Source organism: Choristoneura fumiferana, chromosome 30 (assembly GCF_025370935.1).
Source record: "Choristoneura fumiferana chromosome 30, NRCan_CFum_1, whole genome shotgun sequence".
In the NCBI taxonomy this organism is placed as follows: Eukaryota; Metazoa; Arthropoda; class Insecta; order Lepidoptera; family Tortricidae; genus Choristoneura; species Choristoneura fumiferana.
This window is the reverse complement of record NC_133501.1, coordinates 9,339,475-9,364,717: the sequence shown is the minus strand read 5'-3', so window position 1 is coordinate 9,364,717 and position 25,243 is coordinate 9,339,475. Positions and strand designations below refer to the sequence as shown.

Below are 25,243 nucleotides of genomic sequence, written 5' to 3'. Positions count from 1 at the left end.
GAGTCATAGTCGAGGAACGCTTAGTTTTTTGTTGTTCTCTTTTGTCAGCCGTAGGACGTGTTTCACGTGTTGGTGGTACCACTTGTGTTTCACCAACGATGCCAAGGTTATACAGTAGAATAGGTTAGATTATTATAAGTTTCTTAGTAGGTTCTAAGATGTTTTTAGGTCTTTTGCACGCAAAGGGTACTTACACAAATAGTGTAAGACCATAACTATAGAGTAGCATTTCATGTTAAAATTGTTACTCAAGGTATCTTGGGGAAATATCGAGTCGCACTGGGATTACAGGAGTGACTCAGGGATAGTATGACAATAGGCGGCATTCAGTAGAACTAAAGCTGATGTCTTACACTGGAAGTTTATGAATGAAAGAGGATGTATGAAATTGTGGGGATTTTGTGCATAGGTTCTCCGGACTGCAGGAAATTCATCAAGGAAAGAAGAAGACATGTCCTGAGTTGCAAGTTATCTCAGATTAGTACGGTTAACTTATGGTCGGATGACATTTTAGTTAGATAGGTTAGGAGCTTTTCTAATTGTTATTGCTCTTAATTTCTTTTACTTTCAGGAAGTTCCGTTCCAGTTTAGGTTTCTACACTAGGCTAACTTTAGTAAAGCATAGCTTTGACTTTCCTTTAGTTAGGCTGTTGTTTTTCAATTTCAGAGTCTTAGATTGAGGCTCTATCATCATTTCTTTTACAGACGCTGGGGACAGCGCAGTTTCTCATTTCTTTCGAAACTTTCCGTAAGGGGGGGAGTATTGTAACGGAACGTTTGCGGCATCTGTCGGAATTAAAAGTCTCTTCGTTGAAAGCATCAATGTCGTGTATTTTTTACTGTAGCTTAAACAGCGAGTGACATTGACAGTGACATTTGTTTCGGATTTGAGTTTGACAGCTTGATCCTTCATCGTCATCGATGATGTCGGCGGATGTGCGTTTGCGTAGAGGAGCTGCGTGGCAAATAGGCCTCCGCCTTGGAATCCCGAGGCATCCCATAATTATAAGGCCAAATGGCTGAAAGTTTGCAATAGAACAACTTCAAATGTAGTAAGTTTGTCATTCCTGAAGTTAGTTCAGTGTTTTTTTCTGGATTTCTGATAGTAACAATAGAACTCTTTCAGGTTTATGGAACCTTAAAATTTTATGTCGCCTGGAACTGTAATTTCCTTCAGCCGTCAACACTGCACTGGTGAGTATCATAAAGACTGGCAATTTCAGTCAACAGTGCTGTAAAGTTAGATATTTAATGCTGACATTTTGTTACAGAGATTTTGAAATAATACAGTACTGGATCTAGGGGTGGGAGAAGGAAAAGAGATCAATCCTTCGAGGTAAATATTGATGATGCCTTTCTACATCCTCTTAAACCAGTAGTGTCAATGATGGCTGTAACAAATAATGTTTTGTTTCAGGGAAAATATTTTTTCATATTCATGTTCAGTTTCATATTCAGTTTTCGTTTTATTGAACTGTATGTACTGAAAGTACTGTACTGAAATGATTTTCATCTCTATCGCTGTCTTCTTCATGCTATGTCGCTATACTGAAGCTTTTACTCCAGTCCTCGTCACCATGGATGGTTGATGTCACATAGCATGTTTTAACTAGTACTTGGGGACAGCTCATCAATATCTAGTGGAAGCCGAGAGATAGGAGACAAAGCACAGGACAGCTGGACGGTAGAAGCACGGAGTGAGTGTGACCTGTCAGGTTTGAGAAGAGCCCTCCTGTAAGTCATTTCGATCTCTCAGCAACCATAAACACTGTAGTTTTCATAATAAGTAAGAAGCAACAAATTGTCCAAACAACGCGAACCGTTAACGCGACCCTGTTTCTCTTCTGTCTTGGGAGTCTGACCTTACATTTATCCAAACACCATATGTAAGAACCAGTGTTAAAATTCCACCTTCGCTGATTAAAGACTTTCACTGCAGAAGAGTATTTTTATTTTATTTTTCCATGCCAGTTGAGCCAGCTTTCAATGGAGTGGACTTACTTGTCCTCTTTTACTATGGTTACGACACCCACGGGAAGAGGTGGGTCCGTTCTATTGTATAACCTAACCAACAAAGTTGGGAAACCCCTGATATAGTCACTTTAAATTTCAAGTTCGGCTGAACCGATTTTGATAAAACATGGTAGGAAATGGTTTGGTTTTTTTATTTGAAGGCAGGTTTTCTAGCTTTCAAATAAAAAAACCGCAATCAAATCGGTTCACCCGTTTAAGAGCTACGGTGCCACAGACAGACAAACACATAAAGCGGTAAAACTTATAACACCCCTCTTTTTGCGTCGGGGGTTAAAATTAAAAAGGAACAAAACTGCATTTAGTTTTTTTAATTGATAAACTTTGCTAACTGATTAAAATTATCCAGGTAAATATGTCCCCCGAGCTGTTCTGGTGGATCTGGAGCCGGGGACCATGGACTCCGTGAGGTCTGGACCCTACGGGCAGCTGTTCAGACCAGACAACTTCGTGTTTGGACAGAGCGGCGCCGGTAAGTGCCACCTAGCGGCGAGTAGCAGAACTAAAACGGGTTTAGATGAAAAATAAGTGGTTATGATAAGTGCCATCTATTATAGTATACTAACAACTAACAGTTTTCTTTAGTGTTAGACAGGGGTAGGGTAATGGGGCCACTTGACAGACGAAATATTGCTAGATGGCGTTAGTAACATGAGGTCCGTGGTCCGTTTGACGTTACGGTCTTGCTTGCAATGAGGGCTATCGCGTATGAATTCGCCGCTAGAGGCGCTAGTGTAGCGTGAGGTCTCCGAAATGTCAAATCTCATAGTTTTTGGGTGAGCTACGCGGGTTTATTTATAATTAGAATTATTTTGTGAATATTTTGCAATATCTGAAATTAATTATGGCAAATATGCGTTCCGGGGCAATGAATGTCTGTGTTTTGAGACAGTTTTGTCTTTCGGAAACCTTTGTCCTCCCTTTTTTCCGAACAAAACGGGGACTATGCAACACTATGGCATGCTCGATATTTTTATGCTACGGTTTTAAGGTGTTTTAAATATGATTTTAATCTAAACTTCGTTTTCACGCCCGTAATAACAGACTTTGAAAGCCATACTTAAAAACCTCACGCAACAGTGCGCCATCTAGTGAGACAAAAAACGATAGCCCTCATTGGCTCAATTAGTTATTGTTAGATGGCTGATGGAAAAACCGACCAGGTGTCGGACCACACGCAGTTTAGGGTTCCGTAGTAATATACGGCTAATATTTAATTTTGCGAGAAAGGAGAGTAAACTAGAAAAAAATTTGGTGAATACGAAAAAATAAAGACGCTCCAAATGACGAATCAGGTGGTTTTACTGCCGCAAATAGTAGAGGGGAAAGATTATGCAGATGTCGGTAGTTTTGAAAAAAGCAGTGTGACCACCGCAAAAAAAAATATTAAAAGATCGAGACTCCCAACATGCGGCAATGCTGAACATTGATATTAAATTTTTAATGGACTACTACTTACTCGGTCACTTGTAAAACCTACTAGGCTGTAATATTTTAATTCATTATGATTACCATCATAAATTTTGACATATTTTTGAACCTACTTTTTTTAAATGTGTTCTAGTTGATATATTTTAGTGAAATATTTTTTATGCTATCTGTGGTCAGGCAACAACTGGGCCAAGGGACACTACACAGAGGGCGCTGAGCTCGTGGACTCGGTTATGGACGTCATAAGGAAGGAATCCGAAAATTGCGACTGCCTGCAAGGTTAGTTTTTTTATATTACTAGCTTTTTAGATGTGTTCTTGTCTAACATATTGTAGCATGGTAAACGGTTGTGTTTCTCTAATGATGAACTCTGGTTGAGTTCGAAACGCGTCTGCCTAGTGTGGTGGTGGTAATAGTTGGGTTTGTGTGTGTTCTTACGGTCTGGAGGCAAGGAGCTGCAAGAACACTTTGTTGCATAAACGTAACTATCACAAGGTCGCGGGTGAGCAAAGGACCTCCGCAAAGTAACGCCTGATTCAATAAATTATGCAAAGTAGTTGTTTACGGGTCAATCAACTTTTAGTGTTGTCATTCTGTTCCGTAACCCAGGCGACACCAGTGATACACTTTGTTAGAAAAATGTTTGCAATTTATACTATTAGCATTCTTAGGAGATGAGCCATGAAGGAATTGCCTTAAAACTGTCACAGTTTTAGTGGACCCCATAAAATTATACTTTTAATAAGTGACCCAGGAGACGTGGAAACCAGCTACACGAGAAAGATGATCGATTAGATGGTTGATGATTGTAGTTCATAACAAACTTCATCTTTATTTATTCACCATCCATGTCTTGGCAGGGTTCCAGCTGACACACTCGCTGGGCGGAGGCACGGGCTCCGGCATGGGGACCCTGCTCCTCAGCAAGATCCGCGAGGAGTTCCCTGACAGAATCATGAGTACCTTCAGCGTCGTGCCTTCCCCTAAAGTAAGCATCCCCACCCATACAGCAAATACAAGTGTAACACACAGAAATAGGCAAAACATGATATGGCTGTGTAACATACTCAAAAATTGTACAATTTTTTTAAATTTTAGAAAAAAATATGATTTTTTCCTACTCAGAATCAAGAGCACAATCACAATCGATTCCGATAGTTTAAAAATATAACCCAAACAAAAATTTTAGTTTTGTGACTTTTTTTTTCATATAGAATAAGAATAGAATAAGAATTATTTATTCCCAACTACTCGGATATACTCGGTACGGGCGTCAATTTAAGTAAGTAAGTACAACAATTATGTACCTACTTAAATCTAAATTGTGCAACCCCTGCACTTGGCTGAGCCAATATGGCCGCCGCAGTACTAGACTAAATTTGTATTTCTTTATATGTGATGAGCTGATGAGGACGCTTGTCGGCCGAAGTATGTAGTATGAAACGAGTTTGACGAACGAAGTAATGTCATTTGCCACATGAGTTTAACAGATCGTCTGTTTTAGTACATTGTGTCTTAAGGGCGGTAAATAAGGAATTACGAACGAGAGTCTATTAGAAGCCCGAAGTCGAAGACTGAGGGCTTTAATGAGTCGATGTTCTTAATTCTAGTACCGCCCGTGCGACATACAATGTTTTTCATCACATTTGCAAGTAAAATTTAATATTTGTAAAAGAAAAAATATAATTGTTCCAAATATTGGCGATACCTTAGGCTGTGCTCTTGGCAGCGTCGCCCTCTACCTCCCCCTCCCTCGGCACTCGGCATGCGCCGCAACGTGCGTGTGCATGTGGTCCATGTGGTCCTGCAGCAGCGCGCGCAGCACCATCAGTACGGGCACTGACTCATTGACCGTCCTTGAGCTTCATGACAAGACAATGTGTACGCGCAATGACTCATGCGACCGACCACGGGTTTCATGACAAGCACATTAAGATCGAGGGTTTTATTTGGGGGGTTGCAACCAAGGTAGCCTGCATGTTACGACACTGTTTACGAGCAAGTGTGATGAAAAATACAATGCTAAGTGTATTAAAATCGGCATTTTCCTTCTAGGTTAGCGAAGTAGTCCTAGAGCCATATAACGCGACACTGTCAGTGCACCAACTGGTCGAAAATACAGACATGACATTCTGTATCGACAATGAGGCTCTGTACAATATCTGCTTCCGGACGTTGCGACTCGCTAGCCCGAGCTACGGCGACTTGAATCATCTCATATCGGTGAGTGCCATCTATCGGATACTTAACTTAACTCTTAGTTGGAAATCGCCATCTGTTGGTGAGTAGATGTAACCATTTTTGCATCAGCTGGTTGAAGTATCTATAACGAAGCACTGTATAACATCTGCTCCTGGACGTTGCGACTCGCTGGCCCGAGCTACGGCGACTTGAATGATGATTTTACATAACTCTTAGTCGAAAGACGCCATCTAATGGTGAGTAGATGTAACTATTGGTTCATCAACTGGTTAACAGAAGACACCGAAGCGCTGTAACTACAACATCTGTTTCCGGACTCTGCGGGCTCGTTAGTCCGAGCTATGGGGACTTGAACAGTCTCATATCATTAAGTGTCATCTATCGAATACTTTAGGTAACTCTCAATCGAAGGAGGCCATCTATTGGTCGCTAGATGTAACTATTGGTGCCCTAAATGGTAGCGAGTACAGCAACGACATACTTTATCGACAGCAGAAGCTCAAAGGTGACTTGAACCATGTCATATCGGTCGGATACTTTATGCAACTCTCAATCGAAGGACGCCATCTATTGGTCGCTAGATAACTATCGGTGCACCAGTTGGCACAGCAATGACATTATATTCTGTCTGTCCTGTTCCAGTTGACGATGTCGGGAGTGACGACCTGCCTCCGTTTCCCGGGACAACTGAACGCTGACCTCAGGAAGCTGGCTGTCAACATGGTACCTTTCCCCCGTCTGCATTTCTTCATGCCAGGTATTACAAGAGTGTGTTATACGCCAAATAACGATAATCACAATTATTTTTATTATTTAGAAGTCTGTAGGGGTGTCCCACTGCTGGGCAAAGGCCTCCCCCCATGTCCTCCACTCTACCCGGTCTTGGGCGATCTCTGACCAGCTGCGAAGAAAGGCGTCCAGATCATCCTGGTCGGCAAGCGCAGCGTAGGACGTCCACCAACGAGATGGACGGATGACGCGGTTAAAGTCGCGGGTTCACGGTGGGAAGCCGCTTCCAACCGAGGCAACTGGAGGTCTATGGGGGAGGGATATGTCAAACTGTGACGTAACGCGTTGTTCGAACCCCCTCTCGCCGCTGTAACGAATTGCTTGTTTTACAAGAGCACCCCTCCCCTCTCCCTCTCCCCCCCAAATTGCGTTTAGTAGTACTTGAACGCTTGCAAACCAGCTGGCCTAACTTATACTGTTTAAAAAATAATACAACCACCAATTTTTTTTTTTACAAAATCTTTTTTTTTTTGTGTGGCTTTCCTGTATTAATTAATGCTAAAACTCGATATTTTTTGTTTCAGGTTTCGCTCCTCTTACAGCTAAGAATTCATTTAATTACCGCGCGCAGAATGTAGCAGAGTTAATGGTTCAGGTGAGATTTAAAAATTCGTTTCTCCTGAAATATACCTAGTTGATTTACTTCTTGCTCCCAAGAAGCATTATACCTAGTGCCATCCACGAAGACGTGTTTTTTTTTTTTTATTTGACTGGATGGCAAACGAGCAAGTGGGTCTCCTGATGGTAAGAGATCACCACCGCCCATAAACATCTGCAACACCAGGGGTATTGCAGATGCGTTGCCAACCTAGAGGCCTAAGATGGGATACCCAAGTGCCAGTAATTTCACCGGCTGTCTTACTCTCCACGCCGAAACACAACAGTGCAAGCACTGCTACTTCACGGCAGGATTAGCGAGCAAGATGGTGGTGGATGGATGGTGGATGGTTGATTTTGTCAAAATTAGCCATTAATGACATTGTAATAAGAACCACGGCACGCGTCATCGTGAATGACTCTACCTATACGAAGTAGACTTGCTGAGTATACAGGATGTCTGGGACTTACTGGGCTACTTTTGTTCTGCAACTTTTTATAAACATGTCTATTGCTCGTTTTATTATTTTCATACAAATGTACTTTCAATGTTTGCAAAAAGCCGTGGTGGCCTAGTGGTTTGACCTATCGCCTCTCAAACAGAGGGTCGTGGGTTCAAACCCCGGCTCGCACCTCTGAGTTTTTCCAAATTCATGTGCGGAATTACATTTGAAATTTACCACGAGCTTTGCGGTGAAGGAAAACATCGTGAGGAAACCTGCACAACCCTGCGAAGCAATTCAATGGTGCGTGTGAAGTTCCCAATCCGCACTGGGCCCGCGTGGGAACTATAGCCCAAGACCTCTTGTTCTGAGAGGAGGCCTGTGCCCAGCAGTGGGACGTATATAGGCTGGGATGATGAATGTTTGCAATACAATAATAAATTGACAGCATATTGATAAATGTTTTTCATATACTCCGTTTTATTTAAGGTTTGAATTAACGGTCAAATTGTAACATGTTTCTCGGTATTTCGAACACAAATGGACTAAAAATACCTACATTCACGTTTATTGGCGGTATTTATTATGTTTTTAATATAGAAGTTAACACCATTTTAATTAGTTTCGTTGTTTCATTTAAAAACGTATGCAAATATTACCGTTAAGTTTCAAATGTTAAATAAATGGAGAATAGAAGAGACTTCAAATGTCAAATTATTTAAAGGCCCCCGTAACAAGAAAAAGCTTATACCACGAAACAGCGATGACGGCCATGTCCGATACACTGATATAACGGTTAAACTTTGAATATCAATAAATTATCTGAATTCGACTTATTGGCGTAGAGCGTAGGCCCTATCAGTTCCGCCACTCGCCGCTAGATGGCGCTGTATTCAATTAACTTCCACAGATGTTCAACCCTGGCAACATGATGACGGCAGCCGACCCTCGCCACGGACGGTATCTGACGGTAGCCACCATGTTCCGAGGCATCATGTCCATGAGGGAAGTGGATAATCAGATATTGGCCATACAGAATAAGAACTCAAGGTTAGTTGGTTTTTACAAACTTTTTTTTTCTCAAACATGACATGAAATATTGACGTTGTTACAAATAATAGGCCGAGAAGTATCGCGCTGCAGGCGCTGCGGCTCGGCTGCGTGCGCGCGGTCACTCTAGCGGCCTGCAAAGAGATTTCATACAACTTTGCAGGCCGCTGGCCGGCAATGAGACCGTCTTTTGTTTCAACGCGCGCTCTGTGACACGGCGCACGCCCACACCCCGCACCGCCGCGCGCAGCCGCCCGCCGCCCGCCAGCAGCTCGACACGCGCGCACACAACAGGGCGACCAGACTAGCGTCCACTAGATTTCTTGTTTTTTTATTTTATTTTATGTCATGTTTGAGAAAAGCACTATACAAGCCTCGACCGGAACGTGGGGTTGCCGGCCTCGCATCCCTATCCTACTTGGTCTATATCTACTTGGCCGGCAACCCCTACTTCCCGGCCTCTACAGTAATGTACTATTGTTATTAAAAAAAAACACGCTTTTTAGTGTAAACGATCTAAGATACAATAGTTTAATGTCAACTGCTCGTCACTTTTTACGAAAGATTGCTTTTTCTGATGCAGAGACGTTCATTATTGAGGAGTCCTGGTGCTTCACCACCCTTTCATTTCACCATATGCATTACGATGAGCATAAATTGCTTAGCAACTGTGTTAAAGCAATGAGGGCTATCGTTTTTTGTCTCCCTAGATGGCGCACTGTTGCGTGAGGTTTTTGAGTATGGCTTTCAAAGTCTGTTATTACGGGCGTGAAAACAAAGTTTAGATTAAAATCATATTTAATACACCTTAAAACCGTACCATAAAAATATCGAGCATGCCACAGTGTTGCATAGTCCCCGTTTTGTTCGGAAAAAAGGGAGGACAAAGGTTTCCGAAAGACAAAACTGTCTCAAAACACAGACATTCATTGTCCCGGAACGCATATTTGCCATAATTAATTTCAGATGTTGCAATATATTCACAAAATTATTCTAATTTTAAATAAACCCGCATAGCTCACCCAAAAACTATGAGATTTGACATTTCGGAGACCTCACGCTACACTAGCGCCTCTAGCGGCGAATTCATACGCGATAGCCCTCATTGGAATACAACCCATGAAGTTGTTATTGAGTAGTAACTCCGATGGTCAACTGTGGTCATCATCAGTTCCACTTCACCAAATGATGATTTTCAAGAGCAAATGCACGAGTTACTACTAAATATATCCAAATTACCATAGGTGCTCCTACAATATTTGAAGAGTTCCCTCGATTTCCTTAGGATCCAATCATCAGATCCTGATTTTATAGGGCCTAATTGAAGGCATTCCTATACGAACAAAAAAAACCGGTCAAGAGCTTAGCGGATGCGCCCGAAATGGGGTTCCGTAGCCATTACGAAATAATTAAGTAATAGTTTTCTAAGGATTTCGTATTTTGTACGGAATATTCCAAGTTTAGGTATATTTTATACCTTAGGCTGCTATTTACTCTTAAACTAATAATTCTCAAGCAAACTTAGCCGTTATAGTTTTCCTTGAAAGTTTGATATACTTACTACCATCCTGATTTTCTTCTAATTTTTCCACCCACCGGTTTACATTTTAGAGGGAGGGGGGGACGCTCGATTTTAATGAAAATTTGCACTTTAAATTTGAATATTTCGATAAATCGTCTTAGCAAACCCCTAATGGTTTTAAAAGACCTATCCAACAATACCCCACACTACAGGGTTGGATGAGAAAAAACAAATTACCCCCACTTTACGTCTATGGGAAGTACCCTAAATTTTTTTTTAAAATTTTTTATTATACCATTTTGTCGGAATATTTTACATATATATCCGTGAAAAATTACAGCTTTCCATTGATAGTCCCTGAGCCAAGCCGCGGACGGACAGACAAACATGGCGAAACTATAACGGTTCCATTTTTGCCATTGTGGCTCCGGAACCCTAAAAAAGAAAAAAAATACAACCGAATTGATAACCTCCTTTTTTTAAGTCGGTTAAAAAACAAGCATCTGTTAAATGAAAAATAAATATTCATTTTTGTGTTTCAGCTATTTCGTCGAATGGATCCCCAACAACCTGAAAGTGTCGGTGTGTGACGTGCCCCCCCGCGGGCTCAAGATGTCGGCAACCTTCGTCGGCAACTCAACCGCCATACAGGAGATATTCAAGCGCATCTCGGAACAGTTCACCGCCATGTTTAGACGCAAGGTGAGGCACTAACACTCAATCAATCAAATAATTTATTGAAAATACAAATAGAAATAAAGATGCACAGAAAAACCAGAAAAATAAGACCAGCACTGGGAATCGAACCCAGGTCCTCGGTATTCCGTACCGCGTGCTATACCGCTACACCACTGCTGGTCAACGGTACAGACACGAATTTCCCCTATGCACCTCATATTTCAGCTTGTTTGTTTCTTATTTAGCCACTTAAGCAGTGACGCTAGCGACATCTATACTTAGCCCTCATCGAGAAACTTTCGGCACTCCATTGGAACCAACCGCTCACCCGGACAAGAGATGTCGTTACTAAGCAATCAAATTAAGATTGTTTTTTTGGAATCTTTTTGTATTTTTTATTTCAATTCCAAACAAACAAGCTGAAATATGAGGTGCATAGGGGAAATTCGTGTGTGTACCGTTGACCAGCAGTGGTGTAGCGGTATAGCACGCGGTACGGAATACCGAGGACCTGGGTTCGATTCCCAGTGCTGGTCTCACTTTTCTGGTTTTTCTGTGCATCTTTATTTCAGTTGGTATTTTCAATTTAGGTTTTACGGGATGACCGTAAAAGTAAAAATTTTGAATTGAAATAAAAAATACAAAAAGATTCCAAAAAACCAATCTTATATAATTTATTTGTGAACAATAGGTATACACATAACATAATTATGCTGAATTAGCTCTGCCTCAGGGCGTACAAATATGTCTTACAACTAACATGTCATTTAGGTATTGGCTAACTGAATAATAAGCTTTTTTAACTAAAAATCCAAATCTGCAGTCCTAATAATGCTGTAGGTGTCCATGGGCGGCGGTGATCGCTTACCATCAGGTGACCCGCATTTCGTTTGTCAACTATTTGACAAAAAAAAAACCTAAAGCCTTTTTAAATTCCGGTACAATTAACTTAAAAAACTTATTACTGAACTGCTTTTAAAACATTGTACAGTCAAGGGCAAAGATATCGACACGGCTAAAGTTGCAAAAATGTGTATACACGGCCTTAATGTTAAGTGCATAAAGTCGTGTATACATATTTTTGTAACTTTGGCCGTGTCGATATCTTTGCCCTTGACTGTACAAGGTGCGGAACCCTTCATGTACGAGACGTTACCACGGCACAAGCTACACTAAAAAGTTTATTATGATTGGTTTTTTGGAGTCTTTTTGTATTTTTTATTTCAACTCCAAATTTGTTACTTTTACGGCAGTGGCAGTGGTGTAGGGGTTATAGCACGTAGCACGGATTGCTGAGGACCTGGGTTAGGTTCCCAGTGCTGGTCTCTTTTTCTGGTTTTTCTGTGCATCCATGTCTCAGTTTATTTTTTCGATAAAAAGTTGATTGACCTTGAAACATAAATGATGTGTTGTGCAGGCTTTCCTCCACTGGTACACGGGCGAGGGCATGGATGAGATGGAGTTTACTGAGGCTGAAAGCAACATGAACGATCTGATCTCCGAATACCAGCAGTACCAGGTGAGATGAAGTTGACACATTGAAAGTTTGTGTTTTTTTATGTATGTAGAATTACTAATATTGGTCATTGACCTGCAAAGTAGGGCATATTAGGCAAAGCTCTGCGCAGGGGGCGACACTAGCGAAAACCCATGACAACGTCAGTTCTCTGTTCTTTATATTTTATAGACCTACCTATAGAAATCATAATATATTTATTAGTATCAAAACAACATTATATTTAAATCGATAGTAACGATGGAGCTATATTTCCAAAAAAATAATTGAAATAATACGATATTACGGCAAAAAACTGTGTACGGTTTTGTGCTAGAGCTGCACTCTGACGGGAGAAAATTTCAGTAATTCCCTCTTTATTAAAGATTTATATTATAGCACCTACCAAACTATGATTGACTGTTATGCTCTGAGACGTGGTCCTTAACTCTTCACCGTTGGAGTTTCTTCGCGTGATAGAATCCGGAATACGGAAATTCGTCGAAGAACCAAAGTTACCGACGTAGCTGGAAAATATGCAAGTTGTAGTGGCAGTGGGCGGGCCAATCGCTCGAAGAACAGATAATCGTTGGGGGAGAAAAGTTCTGGAGAGGCGGCCGCGAACCGGAAGACGAAGCGTTGGAAGGCCTCCCACTAGGTATGACGACAACGTGAGAGTTGCGGGAAACCGGTGGTTGCAACTGTTTCAAGTGGCGAGTTGTCGTTCATTTGACGACCAGATGGCCTAGTGGTTAGAGAACCTGACTACGAAGCTTGAGGTCCCGGGTTCGATTCCCGTGTCGGGGCAGATATTTGTATGAAAAATACGAATGTTTGTTCTCGGGTCTTGGGTGTTTACTATGTATTTAAGTATGTATCGATCTATATATTTACATTTATCCGTTGCTTAGTACCCATAACACAAGCTTTGCTAAGCTTACTTTGGGACTAGGTCAATTGGTGTGAATTGTCCTGTGATATTTAAAAAAAAAAATTAAATAAAGAAAAAAGCAGCGATCATAATAAAAATATTCACTGCCCTCTTAATCATTCGGCCAAGAATGCAACTTAATTTATCTAAATTTCATTATAATTTAATTTATCTAAATTTCATAGTGGCGTCCTAAGGGGGAGGTCTTTGTTCAGCAGTGGACTTCTTCCACCTGATGACGATGTATTGTTTTTTTAGGAGGCGAATGTTGACGACGATGACGTGGAATTCGATGAGGAAGAGGAAGTGGAACAGGAGCAGTACCCTCAAGAACCGGTTCACGTTGCTCTTTAAACTTAACATAAGGTCAAATCCTGAGTATTTTTAAACATACCAAAAACGTGGGTTAACCAATTTTTTGGCTTCACAAATTAACCCGTCATCTCCCAACAATATACTTTATCAGGTCCTTACGAAGTGCAAAATTCGAACCTTTTATCTTGCCGTCCCGCTGACGAGTATATAATTTAATACGAGAGTGAGAGGAACGGTACGATACAAACTTCGAATTTATATATAAATGGGCCAATCAACTTTTTTACCGACACTAATCTGTCCGCGACATTTTTCAAACAATTGCAGATTTTTGCAAGTAAACATGTTTTTTCTGTAATTTAATAGATGATGTACATGAATACAAGCCATCCTACGTAAGTTCAACCTATTAAACCGTGAAATATCTTGTTGGAAGTACGATTTTTTGGTAACGCAGGAGACGCCCAAAGTGTCGGTAAAATAGTTGATTGGCGCACATAGCACATCAGTGTGATAAGACAGAGGCCATTCTAAGCTTTAACTAAAACTAAAGATAGTTATGGGATTTAAGATTCAGAAGTAAAGGAATAATTGCCGTGGCCATTCGGCGTCAGCGGCAACGGACAGGGTAATGTTATTTTTCATTTGTGTTTCTAGTTTTTTTGGTCAAACTTTATTATTCAAACATGTATTTCAATATGAACCCTAGAGACTGTTAGTTTTCACTGTGTTACAGTCGCCAGTGGATTCCCTTATCATGAATATTCGTTGTTAAGAACAAACGTGTACTGAATTCAAGCCTCGTTGGATGCTTGTAGCGCTAATAGAAAATCTGACACGAGTATGGTACAATACCAAGAAAAGGGCTAACTACGCTTGATCAAAGCAAATTACGAAACATCGCCGGACCGGGTTCGAAAGCGCACCACCTGAGGTTTTATCCCCCCCCCCCCCCTGTATCATTCGCACGTTGATTCATATCAAAAATGCTGAAGTGCGTTAACCCACGTTATAATATGACATGACATTCGTCGTACGGAGTTATTGCTTAGTTAGAGATTGTTTCTAGGGCAGGCATTTCAGAGCGTTTATACCTGCTGAGCTGGCAACTTTTTCTCGAATATTCCATAAAAATTTAATAAAAATTAATAATGTTGTCTGATAGAACACTTTTTAATAAAAAATAAAAAAAATAATATATAAGTTAATGTGTCTACTCCAATAAATATTCGTTATAGACTTTTATTTTCTTTAAAAACTGGTCATAAACCTTAATTCGTTTTTAAGGAATATAAAAGTTTATTTCGAATAATTATTTGAGTAGACACATTAACTTATATATTAAGAAGTGTTCTATCAGATTTTTTTTTATTTTCATTTAATTTTTATGGAATAATAAAGAAAGAAAGAAAGAAAGAAAATACATTTATTCACAACACAAGCAAGACACAACAATAGTATTAAGTACAAATAGACAACATGTAGAAAGAAGTATGCGTCATTGCGGTTGTGAATCGGACACTGGCTCAGCATAATGCTGAAGCGTTAATAATAAACACCCCAGCGCTGATTTTCAGCCAGCACCGTTGGTGACCCTCGGACCGCTACAAAGATATACTACACAGTTTTATTACTATACATAAGACTACATAAATAGATAATTTGTAAACTATGAAACATATTATTTATTTTATGGCTTTGAAAGAACATTAGTACATAAACATAATTATTATAACTATTATACACTCACTTGCCAAATATACAACACCGTCAGGTACGCGAGCTAAAAGGAAACATGAAATTAACAATATATCGAGAGAAACTAACAAAAATGCAACGTTGCCAGCTCAGCAGGTATAAACGCTCTTAAAACAGCTAAGGGATCCTGGTTATCCGCCGAGAATATTTATCCCAAATTATTAATTTCCCAACTGTCATATGGACGAACGCTTTTTTTTTACTGTAAACTAGGTTATATTTCCGGACTATCCGTAGAACCCTATGGGTTAGGTTAGTTTTATAACAATCCTGAAGTACATATCTATTGAATAATGTTTTGTCATCGTTTTTTGTCGGATTAGTTCGTGTGTGTCTCTCATTCAGCTTCAGTAAACTGCAGTAAGCTAGTTGAGACAGCAAGATAAATAACGACAAAACACGATGGAAAAGCTTTATTCACTAGATCTATTTGGGAGTCGCTGTCCGTTTTTCAGCCTGCCCTGGGAACAGCGTAGAAAGCGCGTCGGTATATATTTTTATATAATTATATTGTTTATTATAATTGTAAGTCTAAGTGCTGATCATTCGAGTATGTGTAAGTTGTTGACTTCAGAGAAACTTTTTTTAAATGCCAAAGAGCAAGTTTGAGTTCAGAATAGTTAAAAATGCCGACGTTTTTTGTTAGTTATAGCCATAGGCATGTTTTTGCTATTAGCTTGTTTTCTAATGACGCCAAAGGCAGAATGGTTTATTAAGTAAATGTATAAAATATTTTTTTTAATTCAAATCGGACTCATTTGTTCTGCTTTTTAAATTTAATAAATCTGTTAAAGATTACTGTTGATATCACTTTAAAACCCAATCACGAATCATGAAATAAATACACTCATTTTAAGCTATACATATTTTTACGGTACATATTAAGAAGTAAACTAACAAAATGTTGCCATAAAGTAGGGCATAAAGTAGTAGAAAATGAAAGAGAGCGCCACTTTTGTACCTGTCACATTTTTGTCTTTAAATGTTTGAATATGGCTACAATTTCATATGAAAAATTATAGTTCCTTTTTTTTCATTCGTTTTGTACTGTTTTATGTTGTACAATTTTGTTATGTTATTTACTTACGACTATTTTTTTCACATCTCTGGCAACATTTTTACCTGTCAGAATTGTTCAGGTAACTTTGCACCCGAATTCATATTAACTAAAGTAAAGAGCCATTTTCAAAATGGTAGAATGATTGATCGCGCATTTATATTAGCTGTGTAACTAGGGACTACTTGAACAAGTTAATTCCCACTTTTCGCCATTGGTAAAAGTGGGAATATAAGTTAATTTCCACTTTTGTCCTGAAACACTAGTGGCAACATAGTTGATTCCCACTTTTTCCCAGGGGTATAAATGGGAATATAATGTTAACTTTCACTTTTGCTCTAGGGTAGAAGTGGGAATATAAGTCGATTCCCAGTTCCTAAGGATATTTCCCACTTCCCATTCCCACTTCCCCAGGGGTACAATTGGGAACTTCTATTTAATTTCTACTTGGGCCCTTAGGAAACGAGTGGGATTTTTTCCCACTTTATGTATGTTTCATTAAATAATGTTGATTTTTTGTTCAGTTCTTTGACAAGAATTGTAACATATCTTTTAGCTGCTAGACAGCTCGTAGTTCAGTATTTTGTTGTATTTTTCATAATAAAATGTTTAATTTTATATTACTTGCGTATTATTTATCGAACTAATTTTCGTGTTGCCACAAAAAATATTGACAACTGCCAGTTTTTCTGCGGTATTCTGAGAAAAATATGTGCAATAACTATTTTCTAATTCTTTACACGTGTAAAGCCGCGGGTAAATATTACTAAAAAATATAGTTTGTAAATAGCATATGGCAAATTCTTGAGTTGTTAGATACTTTATTCCTCTGTGACTCAATCACTATGTCAGAAAAAAAACTAATTAAATTTAACATTGTAGCCATTTAGAATTACATGTTTGTTATTAGCGGCCATTTTTATTTTTCAATTTTGCAATCAGTCGAGATATGTAGAAGCTTTATGATGTTGCGTATTATGGTTTTAGGTAAGTTATTTTGACCATTTTTTATTAAAAAGGTGGAAAACGAGCATAGGGGTCACCCAATGGGAAGCAATCACCGCCGCCCATAGACACCCGCAACAATAGCGCTACCGTTGTAGCATATATGTCAAAAAGTTCGGCCGTTTTTACAGAAAAGTGTCCACAAAAATGAGACGCTATAAGTAAGTAATTATGTAATGACCCAGCGATGCGGTACAGAATGCAGAATGAACCTACATCCCTTCGGAGAGCCTAAGGATCAAACCAGTCAGAGAGTACGGTTATCGATAAATCTAGTACAGTAAAGTGCAAAGATATGTATCTATTCGAACCACTCAAAAATATGTTACCACGGCCTTGTATATTTGAAGGGTTAGATAAGTCCATAATTTTGCACCCGACTGTACTGCTAAATATTATCCCTTTCCAACCCAGCCGAGAATGAAAAGAGTTACGACAGTAGACTTTATGTACATCCATGTCAAGTTCAAAATTCAAATGTAAGTGTTACGACAGGGGACCTTATGTACAATCCATGTCAAATTCAAATGTAATTAACCCGCACGATCGTGTCGGCTGGGTTCGAAAGGGTTATATGAGAAACTAGATGTTGCCCGCGACTTAATTTGCGAAGTGGTCGAAGTGAATTTAATAAATATTAAATTCAAATATTTTTATTTCACACAATGTCCGTAACTGTAAAGCAGTTTAGACTTGTGTCTTTGTGAATGTGAATAAATGTCTTCTATTCTATTCTATTCTACTTGCAAGAATAATCGTGCAAGCTGCATTACATTGCGGCGCCCGATTGACCGCTACAAATTCGTTGTCTTTACTGCCTCGCAATGTAATGCTACTTGCACAATTTTTCTTATAACTAAGTCTGAACTCTGCATTAAGAATCATCATCATCATCATCCCAGCCTATATACGTCCCACTGCTGGGCACAGGCCTCCTCTCAGAACAAGAGGCCTTGGGCCATAGTTCCCACGCGGGCCCAGTACGGATTGGGAACTTCACACACACCATTAAGAATAGCTTATTCTATGTTAGACACACCGGGCTAGTCTTCTGGGCAACAAGAATATTCTATTTAGTGCCTCAATTACATTATCAGAAAATATTGCCTACGTATTTTTTCTTTTGGCAATCAAACAATACATTACAAAGATGAAGCCGTGACGTCACGTGGACTTTAACTGGCTAAATCTCATATTTTTTTGTTTGTTTGATCAAAGAAAAAATACTATACTTAGTTTGGATAGGTATTTCACTAAATGTAAACAAGCTTCAGCTGCCAGATTTGGAACAACCAAGGATAAAAAAAAGCCGTGGTGGCATAGTGGTTTGACCTATCGCCTCTCAAGCTGAGGGTCGTGGGTTCAAACCCCGGCTCGCACCTCTGAGTTTTACGAAATTCATGTGCGGAATTACATTTGAAATTTACCACGAGCTTTGCGGTGAAGGAAAACATCGTGAGGAAACCTGCACAAACCTGCGAAGCAATTCAATGGTGTGTGTGAAGTTCCCAATCCGCACTGGGCCCGCGTGGGAACTATGGCCCAAGCCCTCTTATTCTGAGAGGAGGCCTGTGCCCAGCAGTGGGACGTATATAGGCTGGGATGATGAAGGATAAAAGGAATACATTTTACTTATCTATCATTGTAATACACTAGTAGTGCATTACAATACAGAAATGTGTTTAGAGACTTTGTTTACATTTAGTTAAATACCTATCCAAACCAAGTATATAACTAACGGAATAATCTGTTTTTTTAAGACACTAGCTTATTATTACGATGTAGGCAAATATAAATGTTATCATCATCCCAGCCTATATACGTCCCACTGCTGGGCACAGGCCTCCTCTCAGATCAAGAGGGCTTGGGCCATAGTTCCCACGCGGGCCCAGTGCGGATTGGGAACTTCGCACGCACCATTGAATCGCTTCGCAGGTTTGTGCAGGTTTCCTCACGATGTTTTCCTTCACCGCAAAGCTCGAGGTAAATTTCAAATGTAATTCCGCACATGAATTTCGAAAAACTCAGAGGTGCGAGCCGAGGTTCGAACCCATGACCCTCTGCTTGAGAGGCGATAGGTCAAACCACTAGGCCACCACGGCTTCTCAATAATTTAATATAAATTTTATATTAAATTTTCTTCTTCTTCTTTTTTAAATAATGTTTTGTTTAGTTTCAGTCATCACTCCAATAATAGCGGAAAATTTAAACGAAAGCAAAAACATGCCGAACACATTCACCAAAAAACCGATCTCTGAATCGACAAATAGTGATGTATTCGCGGGCATAACCAATAGACAATTCATAGACAAACTGGTGTCTTCAATATTTCTATCGAAGCGACGAATCGACTTTGATATTAAAAGATTGGATGCTATGCAAAACTTGAATAAGAGCAAAAATATGTATAGAATCGGTTATTTGATTAGTTTTATTAATAAACTGCAAATGCGAGTCTCGGGCATGTATAGAATTATAGAAGAAAATAAGTATAAATTGGACACGATGCAACTTTTAAAAGTTTATGAAGAGGTAAGTCAAAATAATCTCTGGTTGAGTTCGGAACGCATCAGTGTAGTGTGGTGGTGGTGGTGAAAGATGGGTTTGTGTGATTTGGGTGTGTTCTTAGTGTGGAGGTGGAGGAACTGCATGAACACATTTCTTGCATAAACATAGCTGTCATAAGGTCGTGTTTGAGCAAAGTAATTGATTGATTGATTGAATTTCAGCAATGGTAGTTAATAAAACATGCCTTGACAGTAAATAAATAAAAATCAAGGTAGTTTTGAAGGACGGTTAAAAAAAAATTATTAATAATTTGTGGGTAGTTTTGTTTTGTTTCATAAAACGTATGTGGGTACTTGGGGAGTTACAGTGACAAGTTAAAACGGTGGTTGTGGTTCGTTAGTCTAACAACTGGTAGCATGGTGTACGGTTGTGTCACTCTGAAGATGAGTTCGAAACGCGTCAGTGTAGTGTGGTGGTGGTGATAGATGGGTTTGTGTGATTTGTGTGTGTTCTTACAGTGTGGAGGTGGAGGAACTGCATGAACACGCATATTTTGCATAAGCTTAGCTATCGTAAGGTCGCGGGTGAGCAAGGAAATTGTTTTAGTTCATTGATATGGACCTCCGCAAAGTAACGCCTGATTCAATAAATTATTGTAATTGATTGTAGTTCATGTGCGCACGATAATTTTCTTATATAAATGTGTTTTTGCAGGTGATATACTCATCAAATTTTATCACGAGCGTACTGACAGTCCTGACTGAGATAATGTCCTCCCAAATCACAGGAGAGGTGCCCCTCTCGAACATGGACCGGTTCGCCCCTCCGCAAACGATCGCGTGGTCGTACTACGACGACTCGCTCATGTAGCATGTGAGTCGGACGCGGGCCAAACAGACAGACACAGCATACTCATATAGATAAAACTTATAGAAGACATACAAATTCCAAAATACACTCCGCAAGTTAATAGCATTGAGCGTTACAATAAAGACATTGTCTTCCACATAACTCAATACTCATGCCGCAAACTAACGCATGGCATGGACATACCACGACTCGCTCATGTAGCATGCAAATAGAAAGATACACCAAAACATATTCATGCAGAGAGACGGGAAACAACAATGTACAACTCGGAATGTACCATCAGCCAAATAAGTGGTCTATCAATTTTTAAACAAGTTCCTATCAAATGAATGACACGTCTATTGGCATTATTGTTTTATGACTTGCAGACGATTATCAACTTTAGGGTGGTAGACCACATATTTGGCTGATGGTACGCGCAATAATGTACGACATGATAATCCGAAGCATTATTGCTTCCGGGGCGTACAAAATATTGCGCGTGCTGTAATGTACGACGTGACAATCTGAATCCAATCGATTCGAATGAATAGACATTTTTCGCCGCGGATCGAGCGAGCGCAGGGAGCGAGATCGATATAGTCAGAGCAGATCCGACCCGGCCTTCGTTAGGTATTTTTTTTATTTCAATCACGGAAACCGTAAGGCATGATAATCGGAAGACATAATGTTTCGGATTATCACATCGTACATTATTGGTTCCCTGCTAGTTCGGTACGGGGTGATAATGCACGGCATGATAATTCGTGCACATAAGCACGGATTATCAGGCCGTGCATTATTCAAGCGTGTATTAACAAGTCGTACATTAACTACACCCCAGAGAGACTTGACTTCCAAACTTATAGAAGGAATACAAATTCCAAAATACACTCCGGAAATTAACAGCACTGAACGTTATAATAAAGACATTGTCACCGTTACACGGGTCCGGAGATGTGAATTTCTGCGGCAAAACCAATTTTATCGAAGTCCATAGTAGAATTACAAAAAGAAACGATCTATCAAATAAGAAAAAATATATTTAATACAAAATCTTGCGTGACAGAGGTCGTCATTATTTCACGTAATTTTTTGTTTCACAACTATCGGCATCGATAATCAAATAGTCAATCTCCAAAATACACTTCGGAAGTCAACAAGGTTGAACGTTATAATAAAAAGATTTATCAAAGCTATAATGAGGTTTTGTACAGAAGAGCACACTACACCTCTCCATTTCTCCCGTGTGGTGTCGGATTAGAATTACACCTCTCCATTTCTTCCGTGGGTGTCGTAAGAGGCGAAAAAGGATATAGGTTAAGGTATACCGTAGGCGACAGGCTAGCAATCTGTCAAACTTAAAACCTAAAATTGCTAAAAGTGGCTCCGAAGCGGTAACGTTTCGCGTGCTCTGCCTACCCTATTTGGGAATACAGGCGTGATGTTAGTGTGTGTGAGATTTAAATTTCACTCCTACGCATTTAAAATCATTATTTATTTTACACACTCGAACTTTCACATTTAACCAGTCTCTTGTTTTACAGAGACCAAGACCAATCAAAAAAAGACCGAGAAAACCAATATCTCACGAGAAAAAAAACATAAGAATGGACATTATGCCTGCTTCGATCTCTTCTGAAAGTACTCATAATCATGGAATTTCATGGTCATACTACGATGATAATAACACACAATGACAACATCGGCCAAGCGCGAGTCTTCTACACGGTAAATCAAAACAAGACGCAACTTGTATGGAGATTTATTTTATTTTGCGAATGGATCTTTTGTCCTATCCTAACTCTGTTGACATTAAAATATAGCAGAGGTTCTCAAACTTTTATTCTCGTAGCGTAGACCGTTTTCAGTTTTTTTGCATTTCTACTATAATAAAAAGACCCCATTTTTTTCGCAACAACGTGGACCCCGTCTGATCACCCATGGACCCTCAGTTGGGGTGTCCACCTGTACTACTTTAGGAACCTCTGACATATAGAAAATAAAACAATGTTTATATTAAATATATTTTATTATATATTATAACACAGTGCACGATCACGCTTTTATACAATAAAATGATTTTTTGCAAATGTTATCAAATCAATTTGTTATTTATTTAAATAATAATCCAATAAAAAAAGTCGGAAATTAAAATTCTATTAAAAAATTGTACTTACAACAATTTATTCGAGGGATAATCAAGAGTTAAATTTTAAATATACCTAATACCAGCTAATAAGCTATATCATTATTTAATTATATTAGTTACATTTTATTAAAAATAAATACTTAATTAATGGCAATATTATAGAGGCCGTATTATATTACAGTATTTAGAAAGGCTGCGTTGCGAGGAATGTTTGTTATGGTTATGAACCAATAGAAACGTTTCGAAAATACAAGGGTCCAGGTACAGGATACAGGTCCAAAGCAATCCGTGCTGCGTGCTATAACCCCTACACCACTGCTAGACAGGAATCCAGACACGAATTTTTCCTATGCATACATATCTCAGGTTGCTTATTTCTAGCAATATATTTGATTGCTTAGTAGCGACATCTCTTGTCTGGGTGAGCGGTTAGTTCCGAAAGAGTGTGACGTCTGTCGACGAAACATAGATGTCGCTAGTGCTGCTGCTTAAGTAGCGTAGTAGAAATAAGCAACCTGAGATATGTATGCATAGGAAAAATTCGTGTCTAGATTCCTGTCCAGCAGTGGTGTAGGGGTTGTAGCACGCAGCACGGATTGCTGAGGACCTGGGTTCGATTCCCAGTGCTGGTCTCTTTTTCTGGTTTTTCTGTGCATCCTTGTCAGTTTGTATTTTCGATATGGTTTCACGTGATACCCGTCATCATCATCATCATCAGCCCGAAGACGTCCACTGCTGGACAAAGGCCTCCCCCTTAGAACGCCACAATGAACGACAACTTGCCACTTGCATCCACCGGTTTCCCGCTACTCTCACGATGTCGTCAGTCCACCTGGTGGGAGGCCTGCCAACGCTTCGTCTTCCGGTTCGTGGTCGCCACTCGAGGACTTTTCTCCCCCAACGGTTATCTGTTCTTCGAGCGATGTGGCCTGCCCATTGCCACTTCAATTTGCATATTTTTCCAGCTATGTCAGTGACTTTAGTTCTTCGACGAATTTCCGTATTCCGGATTCTATCGCGCAAAGAAACTCCAAGCATAGCTCTCTTCATAGCTCGTTGCGTGACTTTGAGCCTCTCTAAGAGGCCAACAGTTAAGGACCACGTCTCAGCGCCATAAGTCATCACTGGCAACACACACTGGTCGAAGACTCTAGTCTTCAGGCACTGCGGAATATTGGACGAGAAGACATCACGAAGTTTCCCGAACGCTGCCCATCCGAGTTGGATTCTTCGGGCGACCTCTTTGTTGAAGTTGGACCTACCCAACTGGACAACTTGTCCAGGTAAACATAGTGGTCAACAACTTCGAGTACATCGTTCCCAACGATAACCGGCACGGGTGTGACATGGACATTTGACATGATTTTAGTCTTGTCCATGTTCATCTTAAGACCCACCTGTTGGGAGACGATACTGAGGTCACTGAGCATAGTATTGAGCCCCTCCAGCGACTCCGCCATTATGACTATATCATCGGCAAAACGAAGATGGGTGATGTACTCGCCGTTGATATTGATGCCGAACCTGTTCCAGTCCAAGAGCTTGAAAACGTCCTCCAACGCATTTGTGAACAGTTTCGGAGAAATAACGTCTCCCTGTCTCACACCTCGCTGCAGTTGGATTGGTTGTGTACTCTCGTCCTGCAACCGGATCGACATAGTGGCGCTGCTGTACAAACTCTTTAACACCTCGATGTATCTATAGTCAATATGGCATCGCTGAAGGGACTGCAGTACAGCCCAGGTCTCGATTGAATCGAAGGCTTTTTCATAGTCCACAAATGCTAAACATAGTGGCCGATTATACTCCTCGGTCTTCTGTATAATCTGGCGGAGCGTGTGAATGTGGTCTATGGTGCTAAAGCCTTTACGGAATCCAGCTTGTTCGGGAGGCTGGAAATCATCAAATCTTCGCTCGAGACGATTCGTAATGACCCTCGAAAACAACTTGTATACATGACTCAGGAGTGAGATGGGTCTATAGTTCTTCAATAAGGTACGTGATACCCGTACGTGATACCCGTAAAAGTAACAAATTTGGAGGTGAAATAAAAAATGCAAAAAGTCAAAAAGACTCCAAAAAACCAATCACAATAGAAACGTTTCATTGACCTATCCCCGCTCCGCTGAGCTGTTCCCACAAGATGCGCTGAGCGAGGTGGTCCATGACAAACATTCCTCGGAACACATCATCGCACATCTATCTCTGTTTAACAGCGCCTGAGACACTGTTTATATTATTCCAGTAAAATGACACTGCAGGGGGGCTACTACGAAATTCGAAAATCGTAGTTCGTATCAAACCGTCTCTCTCACTCTCGTATTAAATGATATTAGCGTCAGCGGGACGGCAAGATATGAAGATCGAATTTTGCACTTCTATAATATACGGCCTGTGGCTCACGCTTATATAATTTAAAACGAGAGAGAG

At 40.0% G+C, this 25,243-nt stretch overlaps 1 protein-coding gene and 2 long non-coding RNA genes across 3 annotated transcripts in view; all 3 read left to right on the top strand.

Annotated features, from left to right (window-relative positions):
- LOC141444841 (tubulin beta-1 chain-like) overlaps window positions 1-16,917 on the top strand; it is a 33,264-nt gene extending 16,347 nt beyond the window's left edge. The window contains exons 3-12 of the mRNA XM_074110556.1: window positions 2,381-2,503; window positions 3,640-3,741; window positions 4,323-4,450; window positions 5,518-5,685; window positions 6,307-6,421; window positions 6,978-7,048; window positions 8,404-8,543; window positions 10,608-10,767; window positions 12,161-12,262; window positions 13,428-16,917. Of these exons, the coding sequence (XP_073966657.1) occupies window positions 2,381-2,503; window positions 3,640-3,741; window positions 4,323-4,450; window positions 5,518-5,685; window positions 6,307-6,421; window positions 6,978-7,048; window positions 8,404-8,543; window positions 10,608-10,767; window positions 12,161-12,262; window positions 13,428-13,523 (1,205 nt within the window). The 3' untranslated portion in view covers window positions 13,524-16,917. The remainder of the gene's footprint in view (window positions 1-2,380; window positions 2,504-3,639; window positions 3,742-4,322; window positions 4,451-5,517; window positions 5,686-6,306; window positions 6,422-6,977; window positions 7,049-8,403; window positions 8,544-10,607; window positions 10,768-12,160; window positions 12,263-13,427) is intronic.
- Window positions 13-1,941, top strand: LOC141444858 (uncharacterized). Its single transcript, XR_012453226.1, has 2 exons — window positions 13-1,052; window positions 1,127-1,941. It is a non-coding gene; the product is annotated as an uncharacterized lncRNA (long non-coding RNA).
- A 273-nt stretch (window positions 16,918-17,190) lies between the features above and the next one.
- On the top strand, window positions 17,191-24,089 carry LOC141444857 (uncharacterized). The gene is made up of 4 exons (XR_012453225.1): window positions 17,191-17,286; window positions 19,478-19,836; window positions 20,527-20,685; window positions 22,209-24,089. It is a non-coding gene; the product is annotated as an uncharacterized lncRNA (long non-coding RNA).
- The last annotated feature ends 1,154 nt before the right edge of the window (window positions 24,090-25,243 follow it).